This window comes from Microcebus murinus, chromosome 3 (assembly GCF_040939455.1).
Source record: "Microcebus murinus isolate Inina chromosome 3, M.murinus_Inina_mat1.0, whole genome shotgun sequence".
NCBI classification, from domain to species: Eukaryota; Metazoa; Chordata; class Mammalia; order Primates; family Cheirogaleidae; genus Microcebus; species Microcebus murinus.
The window spans coordinates 70,353,727-70,372,487 of NC_134106.1; the positions used below are offsets into that span (position 1 = coordinate 70,353,727).

The 18,761-nt window shown below is 39.0% G+C and overlaps 1 protein-coding gene across 1 annotated transcript in view; it reads left to right on the forward strand.

Moving 5' to 3' along the window:
• Positions 1–18,761, forward strand: part of DNAH6 (dynein axonemal heavy chain 6) — a 299,735-nt gene that overhangs the window by 125,548 nt on the left and 155,426 nt on the right. Inside the window, exons 18-24 of the mRNA XM_012774259.3 lie at positions 339–482; positions 5,143–5,355; positions 6,068–6,160; positions 7,608–7,727; positions 11,380–11,560; positions 14,107–14,203; positions 16,341–16,563. Of these exons, the coding sequence (XP_012629713.3) occupies positions 339–482; positions 5,143–5,355; positions 6,068–6,160; positions 7,608–7,727; positions 11,380–11,560; positions 14,107–14,203; positions 16,341–16,563 (1,071 nt within the window). The remainder of the gene's footprint in view (positions 1–338; positions 483–5,142; positions 5,356–6,067; positions 6,161–7,607; positions 7,728–11,379; positions 11,561–14,106; positions 14,204–16,340; positions 16,564–18,761) is intronic.

An 18,761-nucleotide genomic window follows, 5' to 3' on the forward strand; every position in this document is an offset into this window, starting at 1 on the left:
AGAGTACTAGGTAAAAATATTTGGATTAGCAAGAGTAAAAATTAGCTGTTTGTCTCCTTAGAAGAATTTGTGAGTAATGACCCTCAGAAATAAATTACAGGGATTGCAATACTGCATTCGATAATGTGGGAGACAAGGACATAAAAGGAATAAACAGGTGATGCCTGGTATATTATTAGCTGTTAATAATTAATAAGTAAAGCCATTTCCAAAAGTATAGAGTTGATTTGTATTAACAATTTAACTACTAGGAAAATTCAAGTAAAATAAAACTTTTTTATTATTATAAGCTTGCCTTTTATCATGTCTTAACTTTTTATTTTTTTTAATTTTCATAGTCCAAATTTGACTGCCTCGATCCAGAATTCCTAAATGGTCAAGTTTCTAAATATGCCAAATTTGTGACTCAATTGGAAAAAGGCTTGCCACCCAACAGTGTAGTGCCCCTGCTGAAAAACAAGGTGGATAAAATGAAAGAAAAGGTAAGATTAATTCTAAAGCTCCAGATCAATCAGTTTTTAATAGATGCTAATGAGACCAAGGTCAAGAATTCTTCCCTGACTAAGTTAGTAGGCTTTGCAGGGGGAAGAATGAATAATCAAATTCATCTTTTTTGGTGGCACAGACTGCACCCCTGTCTCCAACTGGTCAAATCATGCAGTTGAATACTGAGGTTAGAATTGGCTTTCATAGTAAGAGTTTCCCGAGTGGCTGGGAAAATAGTGCAGGAATAGGTCATAGTTGTGCCAAGATACTGATCTGCTCAGCCCTTAGCAGCCAGATGAGCCTAGGACAGCCTTGACCAAAAATCTTTGTCCATTTGCAATACTGTACCACATGACCATGCCATTTTCCAGATGTGCCATGATGTGAAGAAGATTAAGAAGCCAAACATCTGGTGTACAGGGCTGGCTCGTTGAAACCATCACTGCTAAGCCAGGATTTGAAATGGGTAGAAAAAAAGAAAATGATTTTGTTCTTTTAAGTAGTTTTAGATTTTTTCAAAATGTCAGATAAAGGACTAAAAGAGAACGTGGGAAAGAAAAGTAAGCAAAGCCTCAGACACAATGGGAAGGAAAATTTCTACCTTGTAAAGAATGTTTTTGCATGATTTTTCCCCTATTAGTTTACAATATCTACTCAAAATACTTTCCCAAGTTATTTAAGTCAGCTTCTTTCTTCTTTATTGCCTTTAATGTGGTTATATCATACAACTGTAAACAAATTCATTGGTCACAGTCTGCTTTCCATCTTGGCTTCCTTCAAAATCCTGGTTTATTTTTTTAAAAGTTGCATCCAATAAAAGTCACTTTTTTTAAATTCAGGATATTATGGGGGTACAAACATTTTGTTTACATGAAATGTATTTGCCTTGCTCGAGCCAGGGCTTTAAGCGTGTCCTTCCCCCATGTAGTGTGTCCCATTTCCATTAGCTGTGGGTTTACTTCCCCATCCCCTCTACTCCCCCACCCTCCAAGCCCCACTACTTGACCAGCACCCAATGAGTATTGCTACCATGTGAGCACCTTAGTGTTGACCAGTTAGTACCAGTTTGATGGCGAGTACATGTGGTGCATGTTTTTCTATCCTTGTGATACCTCACTTTGAAGGATGGATGCCAGTTCTATTCAGGATAATGTAAGTGGTGCTAGATCACCATTGGTTTTTGTAGTTGAATAGTATTCCATGGTATATATATACCACATTTGATTAATCTACTCATGTATTGATGGGCATTTGTTTCCACATCTTTGCAATTGTAAATTGTGAAGCTATAAACATTCGAGTGCAGATGTATTTATTACAGAATGTCTTTTTTTCCTTTGGATAGATGCTTAGTAGTGGGATTGCTGGATCAAATGGTATTCCTATTTTTATCTCTTTGAGGTATCTCCAAGTTACTTTCCACAGGGGTTGTACCAATTTGCAGTCCCCCCAGCAGTGTAAGAGTTTTCCAATCTCTCCACATTCATGCCAGCATTTGTTATTTTGGGACATTTTGGTAGAAGCCATTCTCACTGGAGTTAGGTAGTATCTCATCATAGTTTTGATTTGCATTTCCCTAATAATTAGAGATGTTGAGCAGTTTTTTATATGTTTGCTGGCCATCAGTCTATCCTCTTTTGAAAAGTTTCTGTTCATGTCCTTTGCCCATTTATTGATGGGGTTGTTTGATTTTTTTATTGTTGATTTTCTTAAGTTCTATTTGGATTCTTGTTATGAGCCCTTTATTGGATGTGTAGAAAGCAAATATTTTCTCCCATTCTGTAGGTTGTCTATTCGTTCTAAGGACAGTTTCCTTGGCTATGCAGAAGCTTTTTAATTTGATCAGGTCCCATTTGTTGCTGCTGTGATTGCTTTGGGGGTCTTTTTCATAAATTCTTTACCTAGGCTGATGTCTAAAAGAGTCTTCCCCACATTTTTTTCCTGAATTCTTAAGAATTCACGCCTTCAGCTTAAGTCTGTTATCCAATATGAGTTGATTTTTGTGAGAGGTGAAAGTTACGGATCCTGTTTCAGGCTTATATATGTGGCTATCCAATTTTCCCGGCACCATTTATTAAGTCAGGATTCTTTTCCCCAGTGTTTGTCTGCTTTGTCAAAGATTAGATGGCTATATGAGGACGGTTTTATATCTGGGTTCTCAGTTCTGTTCATTGGTCTATATCGCTGCTTTTGTGCCAGTACTCTCATGTTTTAGTTACTATAACCTTGCAAATCAAGAGCACCCAAATGGGAGCAGAAGAGGTAGCAGAAGAAGAGAGAAACTGTCACTCTTCACTGACGATGTGATCTTAAATTTAAAAAACCCTAAAGATTCTGCCATGAGACTACTGGAATTGGTAAACAAATTGAGCAAAGTCTAAGGTTATAAAATCAAAGTACACATATCAGTAGCATTCCTAAGGTGTGAAACTATTAGAATTCTAGAAGAAAACATTGGAAATACTCTGCAGTAATTAATTCTTCAAATATTTTGTCTGCTCTGTTTTCTCTCTCTCTCTCTTCTCCTTCTATGATTCTCATTACATATATGTTTTGCCATTTGATATTATCCCATAGGTCTTGGATGTTCTGTTTTGTTTTTATTTTCCTTTTCATTGTTTTCTCTTTGTGTGTCAGTTTTTGGAATTTATACACACTTATCTTTAAGTTCACTTAAGTTATCTTTTTTTTTACTTTTATTTTATCATATTATGGAAGTACAAATATTGTTAGGGTTACATATATTGCCTCTGCCATTCCTCCCCCTGCTCTCCACCTTACCAAAACATCAAGCATGTCCTACCCTTAGGTGGTGTGTATCGCACCTATTTTGTAAGTATATATCCTTCCCCTCCTCCCCCTTAAGTTATCTTTAATTCTTCAGCTATGTCAAGACCATTGACCATTAAAGCCCATCAAAGGCTGCATCAAGAGAGATAAAGGGAATTTTTATCTCTTACTGACTTTTTTCATTTTTAGCATTTTTGTTTGATTTGTAATTATACTTTCTATCTCTCTGTAGACATTTCCCAACTGACTTTGCATGCTATCTACTTTTTCATTAGTTCCTTTAACATATAAATCATAGCTATTTTAAATTCTCTATGTCCAATACCTGTGTCATTTCTGAGTCTGGTTCTGATTATTGTTTTGTCTCTTAGATATGTGGTTTTCTTCCTTTTTATATGCCTCTTAATTTTTTTTGTTGAAAGACAGACATCTTACATAGCACAGTAAATAGTGAGGTATATAATTTTTGTGCTTAGAGAGGAGCATGCATCTCCTTCAACTTGGCTTTTTGTGTGACAAAACTTGCTTTTTGTGTGCTAACTCTAGTTAGGAATTCGGCCAGGTTTAAAGGGTTTTTTTGTTTGTTTGTTTTTTATTTCAGCATATTATGGGGGTACAGATGTTTAGGGTATGTATATTGCCCTTGCCCCCTCTTCCCCCCACCCCCCGCCGCCCCTTCCCCCCAAGTCAAAGCTTCAAGTGTGTCCATTGATGTTGCTATATTTACCCTGACTGCATCACAGGCTTAAAATTTTTCTAGTGATACCTTGTGTTTAGGGTTTCAGCTGGTTTACCAAAGGTTATTTTTTCAATTTCTGTTTCTCCTAACCTTGGGTCCTCCCTTTGTGTTGTGCCCAATTAAGAATCTGTGTCTTTCAGATTTCCCCCTCTGTATTCCATTGTTATTTTTACTCAGTACTTGTTAGCCTGGTAAGAGACACGGGAAGGAACATTTGCTTTTGTTCTGATTAAGTTTCTATCTTAGCAAGACACTGTATCTCTTGTCCTCAGAATTCTGATCTTCATAGGTACTTCTGCCCTTCCTCCAGCTACAGTGCTAAGCCTAGCATGTATTTGTGTCCCTCCCCCGGGGACAGAGCTTTTTTCCCATGTCCCATTTCTCCAGTTATATACAGATACCTGCAATGAGTTATCACCAGTGCCTTAAGGTAACAGGATTTGTTGCTCTTTTCCCTGCACATCAAGGGTTTTGTTCCATAGGGGAACTAGGGGAGATGGGTTGGTTAGAGTTACAACTGAAAAACACATAAAGGTCAATCAATGGGAAAATGAACAAATAAACTGTGATGTATTCATTCAATCACAGTGAATGAAAAAGAAAATACAGGTACACTTACCAATCACCTGCATAAAAAAAAGTTAAGAGTTACAATAGTGGCTACTGTTTCCCTCCCCCAGCCAGCACCATTAAGGAAGCTTTCTTGGGAGTCATTCCAATCTTCCCTGCCAACACTTCCAAATTTGGAGGCCCAGGGACTTTTCATTCTCATGCTACCCCATACTCAGTCTTTGTTTTTAAAATTTAGCTGAATCTTCTTACTAGCTTATATGTCATTCCAGGGAATCTGCCCCAAGTAAGCATATTCTCAGTTACTGTTTCTCCCTATGGAGAAACCTGTGGGAATCAGTCTTTCCCCAAATTTTGAGTTAATTCTGCCCTACAAACTCAGTTTTCTGATGAGTTCAATAAAATTCATTGATAGGGAGTTTTTCCAAAAGTTTCTTTGTTGTAAGAGTGTAAATTGGGCTCATTCCAGTTTCTACATTCACAGATTATAGCCAGAAGCCTTTGGTTACATTTTTAAGATAAAAAGCATGGTGCTTCTGAGAGTGTTTGTTTTCCAGCTTCCAGTTATCGTTGACTTAAGGAACCCAACTTTAAAACCTAGACATTGGGCAGCTATTGAACAAACAGTTGATGCCACCCTGGTGGATGCTGAAATTCCATTAACCTTGGACAGGCTCTCCGAGTTGCATGTTTTTGACTTTGCACAAGAAATCCAGGACATTTCTGGACAGGCTTCTGGAGAAGCTGCCTTAGAAACACTTCTTAAAAAGGTAAATCTAGAAAATATACACACAGATACATATTCTGAAAATTAGGAAATTTCAAGATTTTCAGATTCACCATAAAAATCATCAACTTTTGGTTATCTGGATGAATTTTTCAACACCATAGCTTTCACTCTCTCATTATCAATCATCCCTTTGTTGTTTCCTTATATTTATTCTTCATTATTGTTGCTATTGCCTCTATAAATCTGCTCTTTCTGCTTAGCCTATAGCCCAACAGGAACTTGATGGCAAAACATTTTGAAATGTACATGCTTATATAAAGAACCCATACCAAGAAAGATAATTTAAAACAAAATACAATATCTCCCAAACTACCAGAGAAGTCTAACTGTGTTAAATGCTTCAAAAGGCATTGAGAAGACCTTCCTACTTATGACACTACCTGCTTACTCTAAAAATACATGTATACCTACCAATTGCCTGCATAAAAAGAAAATTTTTTCCTCTTAAAAGCATAAAATGGAAGGGAATGCACATTAAAGTGTTACAAGCTATTCATATCTATTAACAGTAGTAAAATAAAATTAACCAAATCAATTTCATCTAAACAAAAAGAAGATTTTAAGAATTTTAGGAGCAATGAGGAAGAAAATGGGATAATTATGAACTTTTTACTTATTTCATTCCACATGCATTTATTAAGTACCTAAACACAAATGAATTAAAATATCCTAAGGCTTGAATTATTTCTAAGGTGGAGGATTCTTGGAAAACAACTGAATTTATCACTCTTCCTCACCGTGACTCCAAAGATGTGTTTATCCTGGGTGGCACAGACGACATACAGGTGGGTAACTGGGTTATTGAAAACTTATGGTAAAGTCCTAGCTAGCCGTACCTCATCCTAAATCTTCTTTAGGAGATTGTGATGAGGTAATGAAATAAGAGAATCACTAAATAAGAAAAATCTAATTGGGAAAGAAAGATATAAATATGAATAATTGACATAAGTGCTTGCACATGAAATAGTTAGGAAAGCAAAGAGATCAGTTATGGCTGAAGTGATCAGAGAATCCTCCCTAGACCAGCCACAACAAGCTAGAACTTAACAACTGGGCAGGATTTGATAAACACAGAAGAGAATAAGGGGCATTTCGAACTCTTTAAACAAGGCAAAAAAAAACCACGAATGAGTATTTCATGTTTATAACACATTAGCCTCTGCTAAATTCACTTGAATTTATTGAAACTAGGAGTAGATGGCATGTTCTATCAACCACAAAAGAGATATCTAACCCACGAGTTTGGAATATTCATAGTCACTTAAAATCTGAAAGCACATTTGTTTAGCAAATGGAGCTGGGTCATATAGCCCAACTTAAAAGGCAAAGTCCTGGCAAAGTGGGGGGTTTGTCCCCACTTTTCTCAGGCCAGAAATGGGGATAAAATAGCCCTTCCAGATGTGAGTTGGAAGAATAAGACTAGATATCTGGGCAGTGGATGGGAGAGCAGACCCAAACAGACCCAAACAGAAGGCCAGCCTGAGGCCAAGGGGATGCCAGGTGATGCAGTTTCAGCTCTCAAGAACTTTATAATTGAAACAAACCTGTTCAGCCAGAAAATTGAAAGTTAAAAAAAAAAAGAAATAAAAAAAAAGAAAAGAAAAAGAATTAAGGGGAAAAAAAAGAAACAAACAATTAAATCCCTCAGATTAACAGACATGTTTTTAAATTTGCATATTCTGTGTGGGATCCTGCTGCCCAAGGGGCAGCAGTAGGGGAGAGAGGTGAAGGGATAACTATCTGTAACCATTCAGAGCTTGATACAAATGAGTTCAATTTTCTCTTCTTTAAGATTATTGAAAGAAAGTGATAATGCATTAGACAAAAGACGCTGATTTTTGCAAGTACAGGGTATTTTAAGAAACAAAGGCCTGTCTGGGTGACCAAATTGTGTAAAGATGGTATACCAGTTACCTATTAAAAATAGTGGGGCAAGAGAGAAGAAGAATGTTAAACTAAACAAAAACGTGTGCCATTAATAATTACAGGAACAGCAGAGATTCGGAAATCAGAAGTCCCTGGGTGACCTTTGAAAGAGCATGATAGTGGATTGTAAGCCACAATGATGAGAATAAGGAGGGGAAATTGATGAGTAGGAAACAGTAGGTGGGGCTAAGCTATTCATTCAAAGATAAATGGCCTTTAAATGGACTCTTGGGATTAAATATCTGAAATATTAATGAAAGCACAAATAAATGGCACTGTATATATTTTCTTTCCCTTTCTTTAAAGGTCCTTCTTGATGATAGCACCATCAACGTTGCAACCATTGCCTCATCACGTTATGTTGGTCCACTGAAAACTCGAGTGGATGAGTGGCAAAAACAACTTGCTTTATTTAATCAAACACTGGTGAGTAATGGTAATTTCAAATCATGGACTTGGAAAACAAGACAGTCACAATGACCTTAGAAACAATTTGTTTCATCATTTAAATATTATATGGTTTTAAAATGTAAGATTTCATTGCCAATATGTTATTATGTTTAGAATATAAGGGAAATGAACATATATTGAGCTCTTCTTTATGGAATTATACAGTTGAATGTTACTGCCATCACCCTTGTGCAGGCATACCTCAAAAATATTGCAGGTTTGGTTCCAGACCACCACACTACAGCAATTGTTGCAATAAAGGGAGTAGCATAAATTTTGGGGTTTCTGAGCGCATATAAAAGTTATGTTTATACAATACTATAGTCTATTAGGTGTACAAAAATACAATGTCTGAAAAAAAAAATGTGAAAGGGCCAAGATGGGAGACTAGAAGCAGTCTGCACAATGCCACTCTTGCAGACAATCAAAAGTGGCAAATAGATATCCACCTTTGGATCAATTGAGTGAGAGCATGGGGAATCCACAGAGAGGAGGTGGGAGTGAAGTGAAGAAGGGAAAAGTGGGATGACCTGCTTAGCAGGATCAGAAGTACATACGGAAGGCACCCACATGTGTGGAAGGGACAGAGCAGAGGAGAAAATCCTGGGCTCCACACTTTCCCTGAGAGTCCTGCAACCAGAGAGGTGGAAGGACCCCTCGGCTGCAGCAGGCCTCTGGACTGATACAAAGACCGATTGAGGCTGTGTGACTGCATTGCTCCAGAGAGAAGGCATGGCTGACTTGTGAGCCTTGGGCACTGCAGCTGCTGCCACTGTGACAACCTAACCTAAGAATGCGACTCCTGCCCAGGGGTCAGATCTGTGACTGCTGTCCCCACTTGACTCTGCCGGGCTGAGAGGGAGCAAGGAGTCCCAATGCCTGTGTGCACCCCATGCAGGTGACGTGCACCCCCACTGCCACTGCCACTGCCACTGCCACCACTGGAGGACCTGGGAAGAGCAGGAGATCACAGGCCTGGTGCCCGCTGCTGTGGCCTGGGTGATCCTGCTCAATTGAACCTCCTGTGGGTCCTGGGCGGAGCACAGGCGGACACACTCGCAGCCCTCGGTGTCCATCACCCACTGTCAGGGTGGCTGTACCACACTGCCACTGCCACTGTCACTACCTCCTGGGAGGGCCAAAGTTGGTAGGCAACCAGTGCAGCTGGTGCCTTTGGTTGGGTGGACTGCACATCGAGGACACACACCATCACACACAGATGCCCTGGGCACCATGCCCTGTGAGCACCCTGTCCCAACCATGCAAGCAGTGCTGCAGCTGCCCTGACCCATGTGCATGGGCACCATGCCCCACAGACCTGCTGCATCCCAGCTAGGTGTCCTGCCCCATGGCCCCACTCTGTCTGATAGGCCCACTCCACCCTGTGAGGCCCACTCTGCCACAAGCCTGCATCACAACCTGTAGCCTTCTCCACCCCAAGGGCCCATTCCACCCCAGGGGCCCATTCTGCACCATGGGCCTGCTACTCCCCACAGGCCCACTATGCCCTGCACACCTACTAGGTCCTGCACATGTAACGTACCCTGCACACACCCCATCCCGCATATGCACCCGGCACCTCAGCTGCTCAGGGCCACACACACACACATGCTGTGCCTGGCAGACTTCCTCCATCTGGCGTGCATGCCCTGTCCCACAGGCCAGCCCAGCCTTGCATGAACACCTTGCACCATGGGCTAGCTCTGCCACAGTGGCCCAGTGACAACTACAGGGAGCAGGATATTACAATTTAAAAGTCTGAAATATTGCAAGAATTACCCAAATGGGACACAGTGACATAAATTAAGCACATGCTATTGGAAAATGTTGCCCACAGACTTGCTCGACACAGGGTTACCACAAACCCTCAATTTGTAAAAAACACAGTACTGCAAAGCTCAATAAGACAAATCACAATGAAATGAGGTATGCCTATATTATATTTTGCTGTGAAACAAATTTAAACAATATACATTTATCATCTCACAGTTTCTGTGAGTCAGTGGTTCAGGCATGGTTTGACTAAGTCCTCTGCTCAAGGTTTCACGAGGCTGCAATCAAGATGTCAGCCAGACTGGGTTCTCATCAGAGGTTCAGTTGGGGATTCCAAGCTCACTCAGGTTGTTGGCAGATATTATTTCCTTGCAACTCTAGGACTAAGGGCTTCAATTTCTTGCTGGCTTTCAGCTGGAGGCCCTCCTCAGTTCCTAGATGTTGCCCACAGTATTTTTATGTGCAGACTTCCCCAACATGACCATTTGCTACATCAATCTAACAAGGAAGAAAAAGACTCCTGGCAAGACGGCTATTACAGTCTTATGTAACATAAACATAATCACGTACATCCTGTTACCTTTCTTACATCCTTTATGGCTAGAAGCAAGTCACAGATGGTGCCCACACTCAAGGGGAGAAGATCACACAAGGGTGTGACCGCCACATCGTGGAGGCCACCTTAAGAGCCTTGCTTTACTGGAAGTACACTCATTGTTGCTTGAGGTCTCCTTGGAACCCTTCCTGGTGGTACACATCTCCTTTTTATTTTATTCTACCTTAGGTGACTCCATAGTAAAACAAAGAATCCACTTACACTGATCTCACTTTGTTCCCATCCAATCTCTTTCTGAGATTTCAGATTTTTAGCTTGACTTGTCAATAATTTTGTTGAGGTTTCTATATATTCTAATGTGAAATGTTATCTGTGAAATAGTAAAGGCAGTAAGTGGGGGAAGATGATTTGTGCCAACATTGTTTCAGTGAGAACTCTTTAAAAGAGCCACATGAATACCACATCGTCTGACCCTTGTCCCGCCTTCTGGACAGCTGGCTGAGCTCTGTGAACCAAGGGACTAAGATCAAAGTTAAAGGGTATGTTTTCACAAAGGGTCCTTAAAAGAAGCCTGTGCCAAATAGTAGGGCCCCTCCAGAGAATTAATTGTATAGAAACTGTGAGACCCTAGATAAACCAGGAAGTGGTTGTGACATTAGTGCTTAGAGTGAGGAGTGAGAAACTCCTCCATGGATCTTGGGTCCACACCTGCAATGGCAGGAGACATAGAGAAAACATGAGGTGTATGGACTTTAATTTCTGACCCTGCATTTATGATTTCTTCTATTAAAAGTGATTGTCTCTAAAAGGAGAGACACTGTATGATTTTCTTCTTCTTCACAGTGCCACATGTTCTGTCATGAGCAACTTTAAAAAAAAAAGGTGAGGGGAAAATGTAGACATAATTGAGACAAACAAAAACAACTTTTTAGTTATAATCCTGTGTATATTTGGAAATAGTCACTAAACATACCACCTCCTCAACCCTTCATATTTCTTTAAGTACACATCTTAGTACCCCCTAGAATGTCTCCTGAGGGCATTTTGATCATGTTTCTCTGAATCCATTGTAATTACCATATAGCAGACTCATTATAACTCTATCAGAGAGTGGGATGAAATCAGACAGAGGTAAGTCTTTAAATCTTCAAGGAATCTAATTTCAAATGACCTGTGAGGAGCTATTAAACAGCCCTCCAGAAAAAAGATAGTAATTCCCCCAGGTAATGATTTTTTAATGTAACCATATATTTTTAATTTGGGAGTTAAAATTTGCTAATGTCCGTATTTTTCTCCTAGGAAGAGTGGCTGAACTGCCAGAGAAACTGGCTCTACCTAGAAAGTATTTTTAATGCTCCAGATATTCAGAGGCAATTGCCTGCAGAGGCAAAGATGTTCCTGCAGGTGGATAAGTCATGGAAAGAAATTATGAGGAAGGTGAACCGACTGCCTAATGCTCTTCGAGCCGCTACTCAACCTGGTATGAAACACAATTTTAAAAACAGACAGACAAAAAGACTTTGCAATCATCTAAAATGTTTTTCATCCATGAAAATCCAATAACACGTGGTACATTCAACCTTTGATTCTATTACAGTCAACATTGATGACTAGGAATATTTGCATTTGACACTTGCTAAGCAAATGTGAATGGAACATTGTACTTTCATTATTGTTATCATCTCTCAGCTTAGTTTGTAGTTTGTTGTTTTGCAACACAAGAATCAGTTTCTTTTTGCTATTTTTATGACTTAGGGATGTTCGCAGCAGGGTATCAGTGATGTTTTCATCTCGTAGTTTTGGCAACAAGACATATATTTGCATTCAGTTGACCTGTTCTGTTAAAGCTCCCCCACAGAGTTATAATCACAAAAATTTCCACACCTTATTTTTAATTCATTCATTAAAACTAGTTAAAAATATGACCACTTACTGAAATTCTCTAGCCTCAAGGTTAAAATCTATTTAATAAGTTCTGTTTCTGTGGATGTGGAATCAGAGTCGTTCTGGGCACACATACATGACTGTTGAATTTTGTTTTGTATCAAGGCTTCGGCAAGCTTGCTTGTTATTCAGCAAATGGCAGCACATGGCATATGAAGTCCCATTTGTCTATTTTTTTCTTGTTGCATTTGCTTTTGGGGTCTTCGTTGTAAATTCTTTGCCTACAGCGACATCTAGAAAAGTTTTCCCTATGTTTCTTTTAGAATTTTTTGGTTTCTGGACTTACATTTAAGTCTTTAATCCATCTTGAGTCAATTTTTGTATATGGTGAGAGATGGGGATCTAGTTTCATTCTTCTGCATGTGGCTATCCAGTTTGCCTAGCACCATTTATTCATTATCCTCAGGCAGCTTCCTTGTTAAGTAGAGGCAGCTTATTGGGCTTATGCTCTTTGTCCAGACATTCTTACATAAGACAGAAACAGAAAAGAAACACTATATGGAATTATAGAATTGAAAACTCTTTGGGGCTTTTAAAGGTTGCCCATGTGCCTTGCCTCAGGGCCTTTCTAGTCAGCATTCATGTCACACCAGCCTCCGCCTCTGCCATCATATCTTTTCCTTGGCCTCTGACCCTCCTGTCTCTCTCTTACATTGGGCTCAACAGACAATCCAGGATACTCCCTCCATCCCATGAACCTCAACTCAGTCATATCTGCAAAGTTTCTTTTCCATGTATACTAACATATTCACAAATTTGGGGGATCAGAACATGGATATCTCTAAGGGGCCATTATTCTGCCTACCATAACCAATTAATTGTCATGTTCAAAATTTTTGCTGCAAAAATATTAATGCTTTTCATTACAGAATCCTATCCCAGTCCCTACTAGACCTGTTATAAGATATAACTTTTGAAAATTTATTTAAAAATCTGATCCCAAAATATATCGGTCCTAAGGACTTCACATAAGAAGTGTAGACCTACATATATAGACCTACATATATCATTTCAGGTGATGATAAAGCTATGAAGAAATATAAAGCAAGGTAAAGGGGCTGAAGAGTGGCTGTGTGTGTCTGTGCAAGAGCGAGAGAGAGAAGGTGTTTTTGATAAAGCGGCTTTTGGGCAGAAACCTGAAGGAATGAGAAAGTGAGACATGTATGTGATCTAAGGAAAAAGTGTTAAAGTCAGAGGAAAAAACAAAGGCAAGGCTCCCAAGGTGAGAGCATGCTTTGCATGCTCAACTGTTAACAAGGAAACCAACTTGGGCTGGAGTGAAAATGCACAAGGAGAAGGGCTTAGGAGATGAGGTCAGAGAAGTGTGTGTGCTTGGGTGGGGGACTGGGCACCTGATTGGGTCATTGATTACAAAGAGCCATGGAGGGCATGGTAAAGACTTTGGATTTGATTCTTGGGCAGGTAGGGAAGCCAGCTACTATGATAGGCACCAAAACTACCAATATAAGGACAAAGGAGATATGGATCCTGCTCCTCAATTAGCTGTAGTTTAGTGATGATCCTATCACAATTTGGGCATATAAAGATGGCAGAAGACACAGAAAAGACAGGAGTAAGAAATTGGTGGAGGTTGGGTAGGGTAGAGAGCTTGGCTTTGTTTGGAGGTTCAAAGATAAAGAAACTGCCCGGCTTTGATTTGAGTACTCTTAGCCCCCCAAAAGTGGGAGATGCCAGCTAAAAATGTTTCAAATTAAATATACTTGTTTACACATGGTCAATGTTAAAATTAATATTATTAGGGAGAAGAGGGGATAGGTAAAATCACACTTAACAGATACAGTACACACTATCTAAAAGGGATGGGCATGATACAAAAGCAATTTACATAACCAAATCATTTGTACCCTTATAATATTCTGAAATAATAAATAAACAAAATATTATTAAAAGTAATAGTTAAAATTATTAGCAAATTCCCCAATTATTATTTATTAGATAATTACTTTGTCAAATAATACCAAAGTTTTACAATGTTCATAGCATGTTTTATTTCTATTTAAAGTTATATTCTCTATTTATTTTAACACAATTTTACCAATACATTTTTATTTCAATAAACAGGGCTTCTAGAGACTTTTCAAAACAATAATGCATTACTTGACCAAATTCAGAAGTGTCTAGAGGCATATTTAGAATCAAAAAGAGTTATCTTTCCAAGGTAAGTTTATAAAGCAACTTAAGATGTTTTTAGTACCTATGATTATTGGTCAATTTGAGGTTATGATTATAACCCCAAAGTATCGGGGAATCAGAGAGGGAAAGAAGAAAGATCTACAATAATGAAAATCCAGCTAGTATCTTGTTTGGGCAAGGATAAATATAAAATATTTAGTAAAGTTTGAATGGGTAAGTATCCAAGGTGCTGACAAGATTCTCAACTGCAGTATTGTTTTACTGTTGAATGAGCGTGCTTGTGCACATGCACATGGCCGTGTGTCCACATATGTGTATGTGAAAGGTTAGAGAGAACTGTGTAAATGAGCTGTTTTCTTCCGGTTAATTGGTGGGGACACCTTTCAGGTCCCCAGGATGCCTAGGCTTCAAGAGAGTGATGCCACCCTTCTTCATGTATGTAGAGGAAGTACTTAGCACATCTCTCCACAAAAATATCTTCCTAGCTCTAGCTTCTCCAGCTTTAACACTTTGGTACCCTCAAGTAAATGAGAGCCCTAAAAAATAGTTACATTTTCACATCTGGTTATATTACTTGGGCAAGGTTTGGTTAGGAACACAAAAGTCGCTCTAGGTGTTTAGAGCAAGGGTTTCATACGGAGAATTAAAGGTTTTCACAGGTGCTATAGGTAGAAGAAGTGAAGAAACAAGGGCCACTTTGAGGAAATATGGAGGTGCAGGCAGAGATCTCAGGGAAGCACCACCAAAGTCTCAGTTACCTGTAACAAGAAAGGGGGTGATTGTCAAGAGAACACCTGAAAACCAAGGACAAAACCCTACCCCCTTCATTCTACCCTTACTTAAATGGAAAAATAATGGCTTCTGCTTGCATTCCACCTTCTCAGTCATAGAATAGTATCCCAAGGGCAGAATCTAATCTGAAAGTTACTGGAAAGAGATTCTAAGAAATGTCATTTTAGTTTCTGTGTGATATAGGGATATTGCTAAGTTGACAACTAACAATCAAGAGCATTTACTAAATGCTGGTTTGTACCCTTAGTCCTTCAAAACATAAGAGAGTTAGGGATGTGGACAGCCGTAGAAAGGACCCTTGCTGATTGGGGAAAACTGTTTGAAAACCATTGTCTTAAACCTTAATCGTTAATTGCTCTAACCTGCTATGGAATGAACTAGGATAGTCAGTTGGGATAATAAATCAAATTCCTTTGGAGTGATTTGGAGAGGTTAAACATAATACAGAAACTATATTACATGAAGACTAGCATGTGGAAGAATATTTTTAGTTATCTAGAGCAGGGATGAGCAATTTTTTAATAAAAGTCCACATAGTAAATATTCGTAGCTTTGTAGTCTGTATAGTCCCTATTACAGCTACTCAGCTCAGCCATCATAGCACAAAAAGAGCCATAAACAGTATGCCTGCATGGCTGTGTGACAGCACAACTGTATTTACAAAAATAGGTGGCAGACCAGAATTGGGCTGTAATTTGCCAACCTCTCTGATCTATAGCAAAATAGTATTCTTTAAGTTTACAATTTCCTTTACCTAACTTGCTGGTAAGATATTGAAATATATACAAAATGTTTTATTTCTAAATAAGTATAGCCTCTCATAGTCAGAGGTGATGTGTTAGCAAAATTGTATTCCATTCTGCCACTTCTCACAGTAGCACATGTTGCAGGGAATAGCTTATACCTTTGGATTAATTGAATGGCCCAGTGTACATTCACAGAACCAAACAGGGTTCTCCTGCAACCACCCATTCATCTATTATCTGTTCAACAAACAATGTATTGAATACCAGGTATGTGTGAGGTACCAAGCTAGATTCTAGGGAAAACAAATAATATATCTTTACTCTAGGAGCCCAAAGCCAAGGAAGATAAATAGGTAAATAAATCAGTATTATAGCAAGAGCTAGAATTTTTATAATTTTTTTGAAAAATATCTTTTATGTACTAGGCATTCGTTCTAGGTGTTTGAGAGGCATCATCACTAAAATTCACAGCAATATCTTCCCCAGAAAGCCAGGACCAGTATGATTGGAGGTCCAGGAAATCAGCGGATAGGGAAGAGAGGTGCCTAATGAATTTATTTTTTATGTTTGTCTAAGGCTTTCTTTCAATTTCCAGTTATATTTTAAGGATGTTCTTTAATGCAGATTTTACTTCTTGTCAAATGATGAACTGCTGGAGATTTTGGCCCAGACACGAAATCCACAGGCTGTGCAGCCACATTTAAGGAAGTGCTTCGATTCCATTTCAAAGCTCGAATTTGCTCTCATGCCTCCTACTACTGAAGGAAAAATTCCTGGTTTTGATGCAGAGCCAGAAAAGGTGTACACTAATGATATTTTAGCGATGCTGTCACCAGAGGGAGAAAGGGTAAGGTTCTTTTTGTTTATAATTCTTTTTTTTTTTTCGGCATATTATGGGGGTACAGATTTTAAGGTTTCAATAAATGCCCATTTCCCCCACTCCCCCCACAAGGCTGACTCTCCATCATGACCATCCCCCAGATGGTGCACATCTCACTCATTATGTATGTATATACCCGCCCCCCTCCCCCCTCCAACCTGCCCAATACCCTATTACTGTAGTACCTATGTGTCCACTTAAGTGCTACTCAGTTAATACCAGTTTGCTGGAGAATATATCTGGTGCTTGTTTTTCCATTCTTGGGATATTTCACTTAGTAGTATGGGTTCCAGCTCTAACCAGGAAAATATAAGATGTGCTATATCACCGTTGTTTCTTAGAGCTGAATAGTACTCTATGGTATACATATACCACATTTTATTAATCCATTCTTGGATTGATGGGCACTTGGGCTGTTTCCACAGCCTTGCAATTATGAATTGTGCTGCTATAAACATTCGAGTGCAGGTGTCTTTTTTGTAGAGTGTCATTGGATCTTTTGGGTAGATGCCCAGCAATGGGATTTCTGGATCAAATGGTAGATTCACTTGTATCGCTTTAAGGTATCTCCATATTGCTTTCCACAGAGGTTGAACTAGTTTGCAGTCCCACCAGCAGTGTAGGAGTGTTCCTCTCTTTCCGCATCCACGCCAGCATTTATTGTTCGGAGACTTTTTGATAAAGGCCATTCTCACTGGGGTTAAGTGATATCTCATTGTGGTTTTGATTTGCATTTCCCTGATGATTAGAGATGTTGAGCATTTTTTCATATGTTTGTTGGCCATTCTTCTGTCTTCTTTAGAAAAGTTTCTGTTCAAGTCCTTTGCCCACTTTTTAATGGGGTTATTTGATTTTTTCTTGCTGATTTTTGTGAGTTCTAAGTATATTCTAGTTATCAGTCCCTTATCGGATGCATAGGATCCAAAAATTTTCTCCCATTCTGTAGGTTGTCTGTTTACTTTCATGACTATTTCTTTGGCTGTGCAGAAGCTTTGTAGTTTGATCATGTCCCATTTATTTATTTTTGTTGCTGCTGTGATTGCCTTTGGGGACTTCTTCATAAACTCTTTGCCGAGGCCGATGTCTAGGAGAGTGTTTCCAACTTTTTCCTCTAGAGTTCTAATAGTTTCATACCTTAGGTTTAAGTCTGTTATCCAGCATGAGTTGGTGTTTGTGAGAGGTGAAAGGTGTGGGTCCTGTTTTAGCCTTCTACAGGTGGCTATCCAGTTTTCCCAGCACCATTTATTGAAGAGGGATTCTTTTCCCCAGCGTATGTTTTTGTCTGCTTTGTCAAAGATTAGATGGCTATATGAGGATGGTTTTATATCAGGATTCTCACATCTGTTCCACTGGTCGATATTCCTATTTTTGTGCCAATACCATATTGATTTAATTACTACAGCTTTGTAGTATAGTTTGATATCTGGCATATTAATGCCTCCCATTTTGTTTTTGTTGCCTAGAATTGCTCTTGATATTCGGGGTCTTCTTTGGTTCCATACGAAACGTAAAATTATTTTTTCTATATCTGTGAAGTATGCTGATGGGATTTTAATAGGTATTGCATTGAATCTGTAGATCAGTTTGGGTAGTACAGACATTTTGATGATATTGAGTCTGCCGATCCACGAGCATGGTATGGATTTCCATCTGTTTACATCCTCTGCTATTTCCTTCCTCAGTGTTTCATAGTTCTCCCTGTAGAGGTCTTTTACATCCTTGGTTAAGTATATTCCTAGGTACTTTAATTTCTTTGTTGCTATTGTGAAGGGAATTGAGTCTTTGATTTGGTTCTCAATTAGATTGTTGTTGGCGTATATGAATGCCTCTGATTTCTGTGTATTGATTTTGTATCCTGAGACTTTACTAAATCCGTTGATCAGTTCCAAGAGTTTCTTGGTTGAATCTTTGGGGTTTTCTAGATACAATATCATATCATCAGCAAACAGTGAAAGTTTGATATCTTCTGCCCCTATTTGGATACCTTTGATTCCATTTTCCTGTCTGATTGCTATAGCCAAGACTTCCAGCACTATGTTGAACAGAAGTGGAGATAGTGGGCAGCCTTGTCTGGTTCCAGTTCTAAGTGGGAATGATTTCAATTTTTCCCCATTCAGTATGATGTTGGCTATGGGTCTGTCATATATGGCTTGTATCATTTTCAG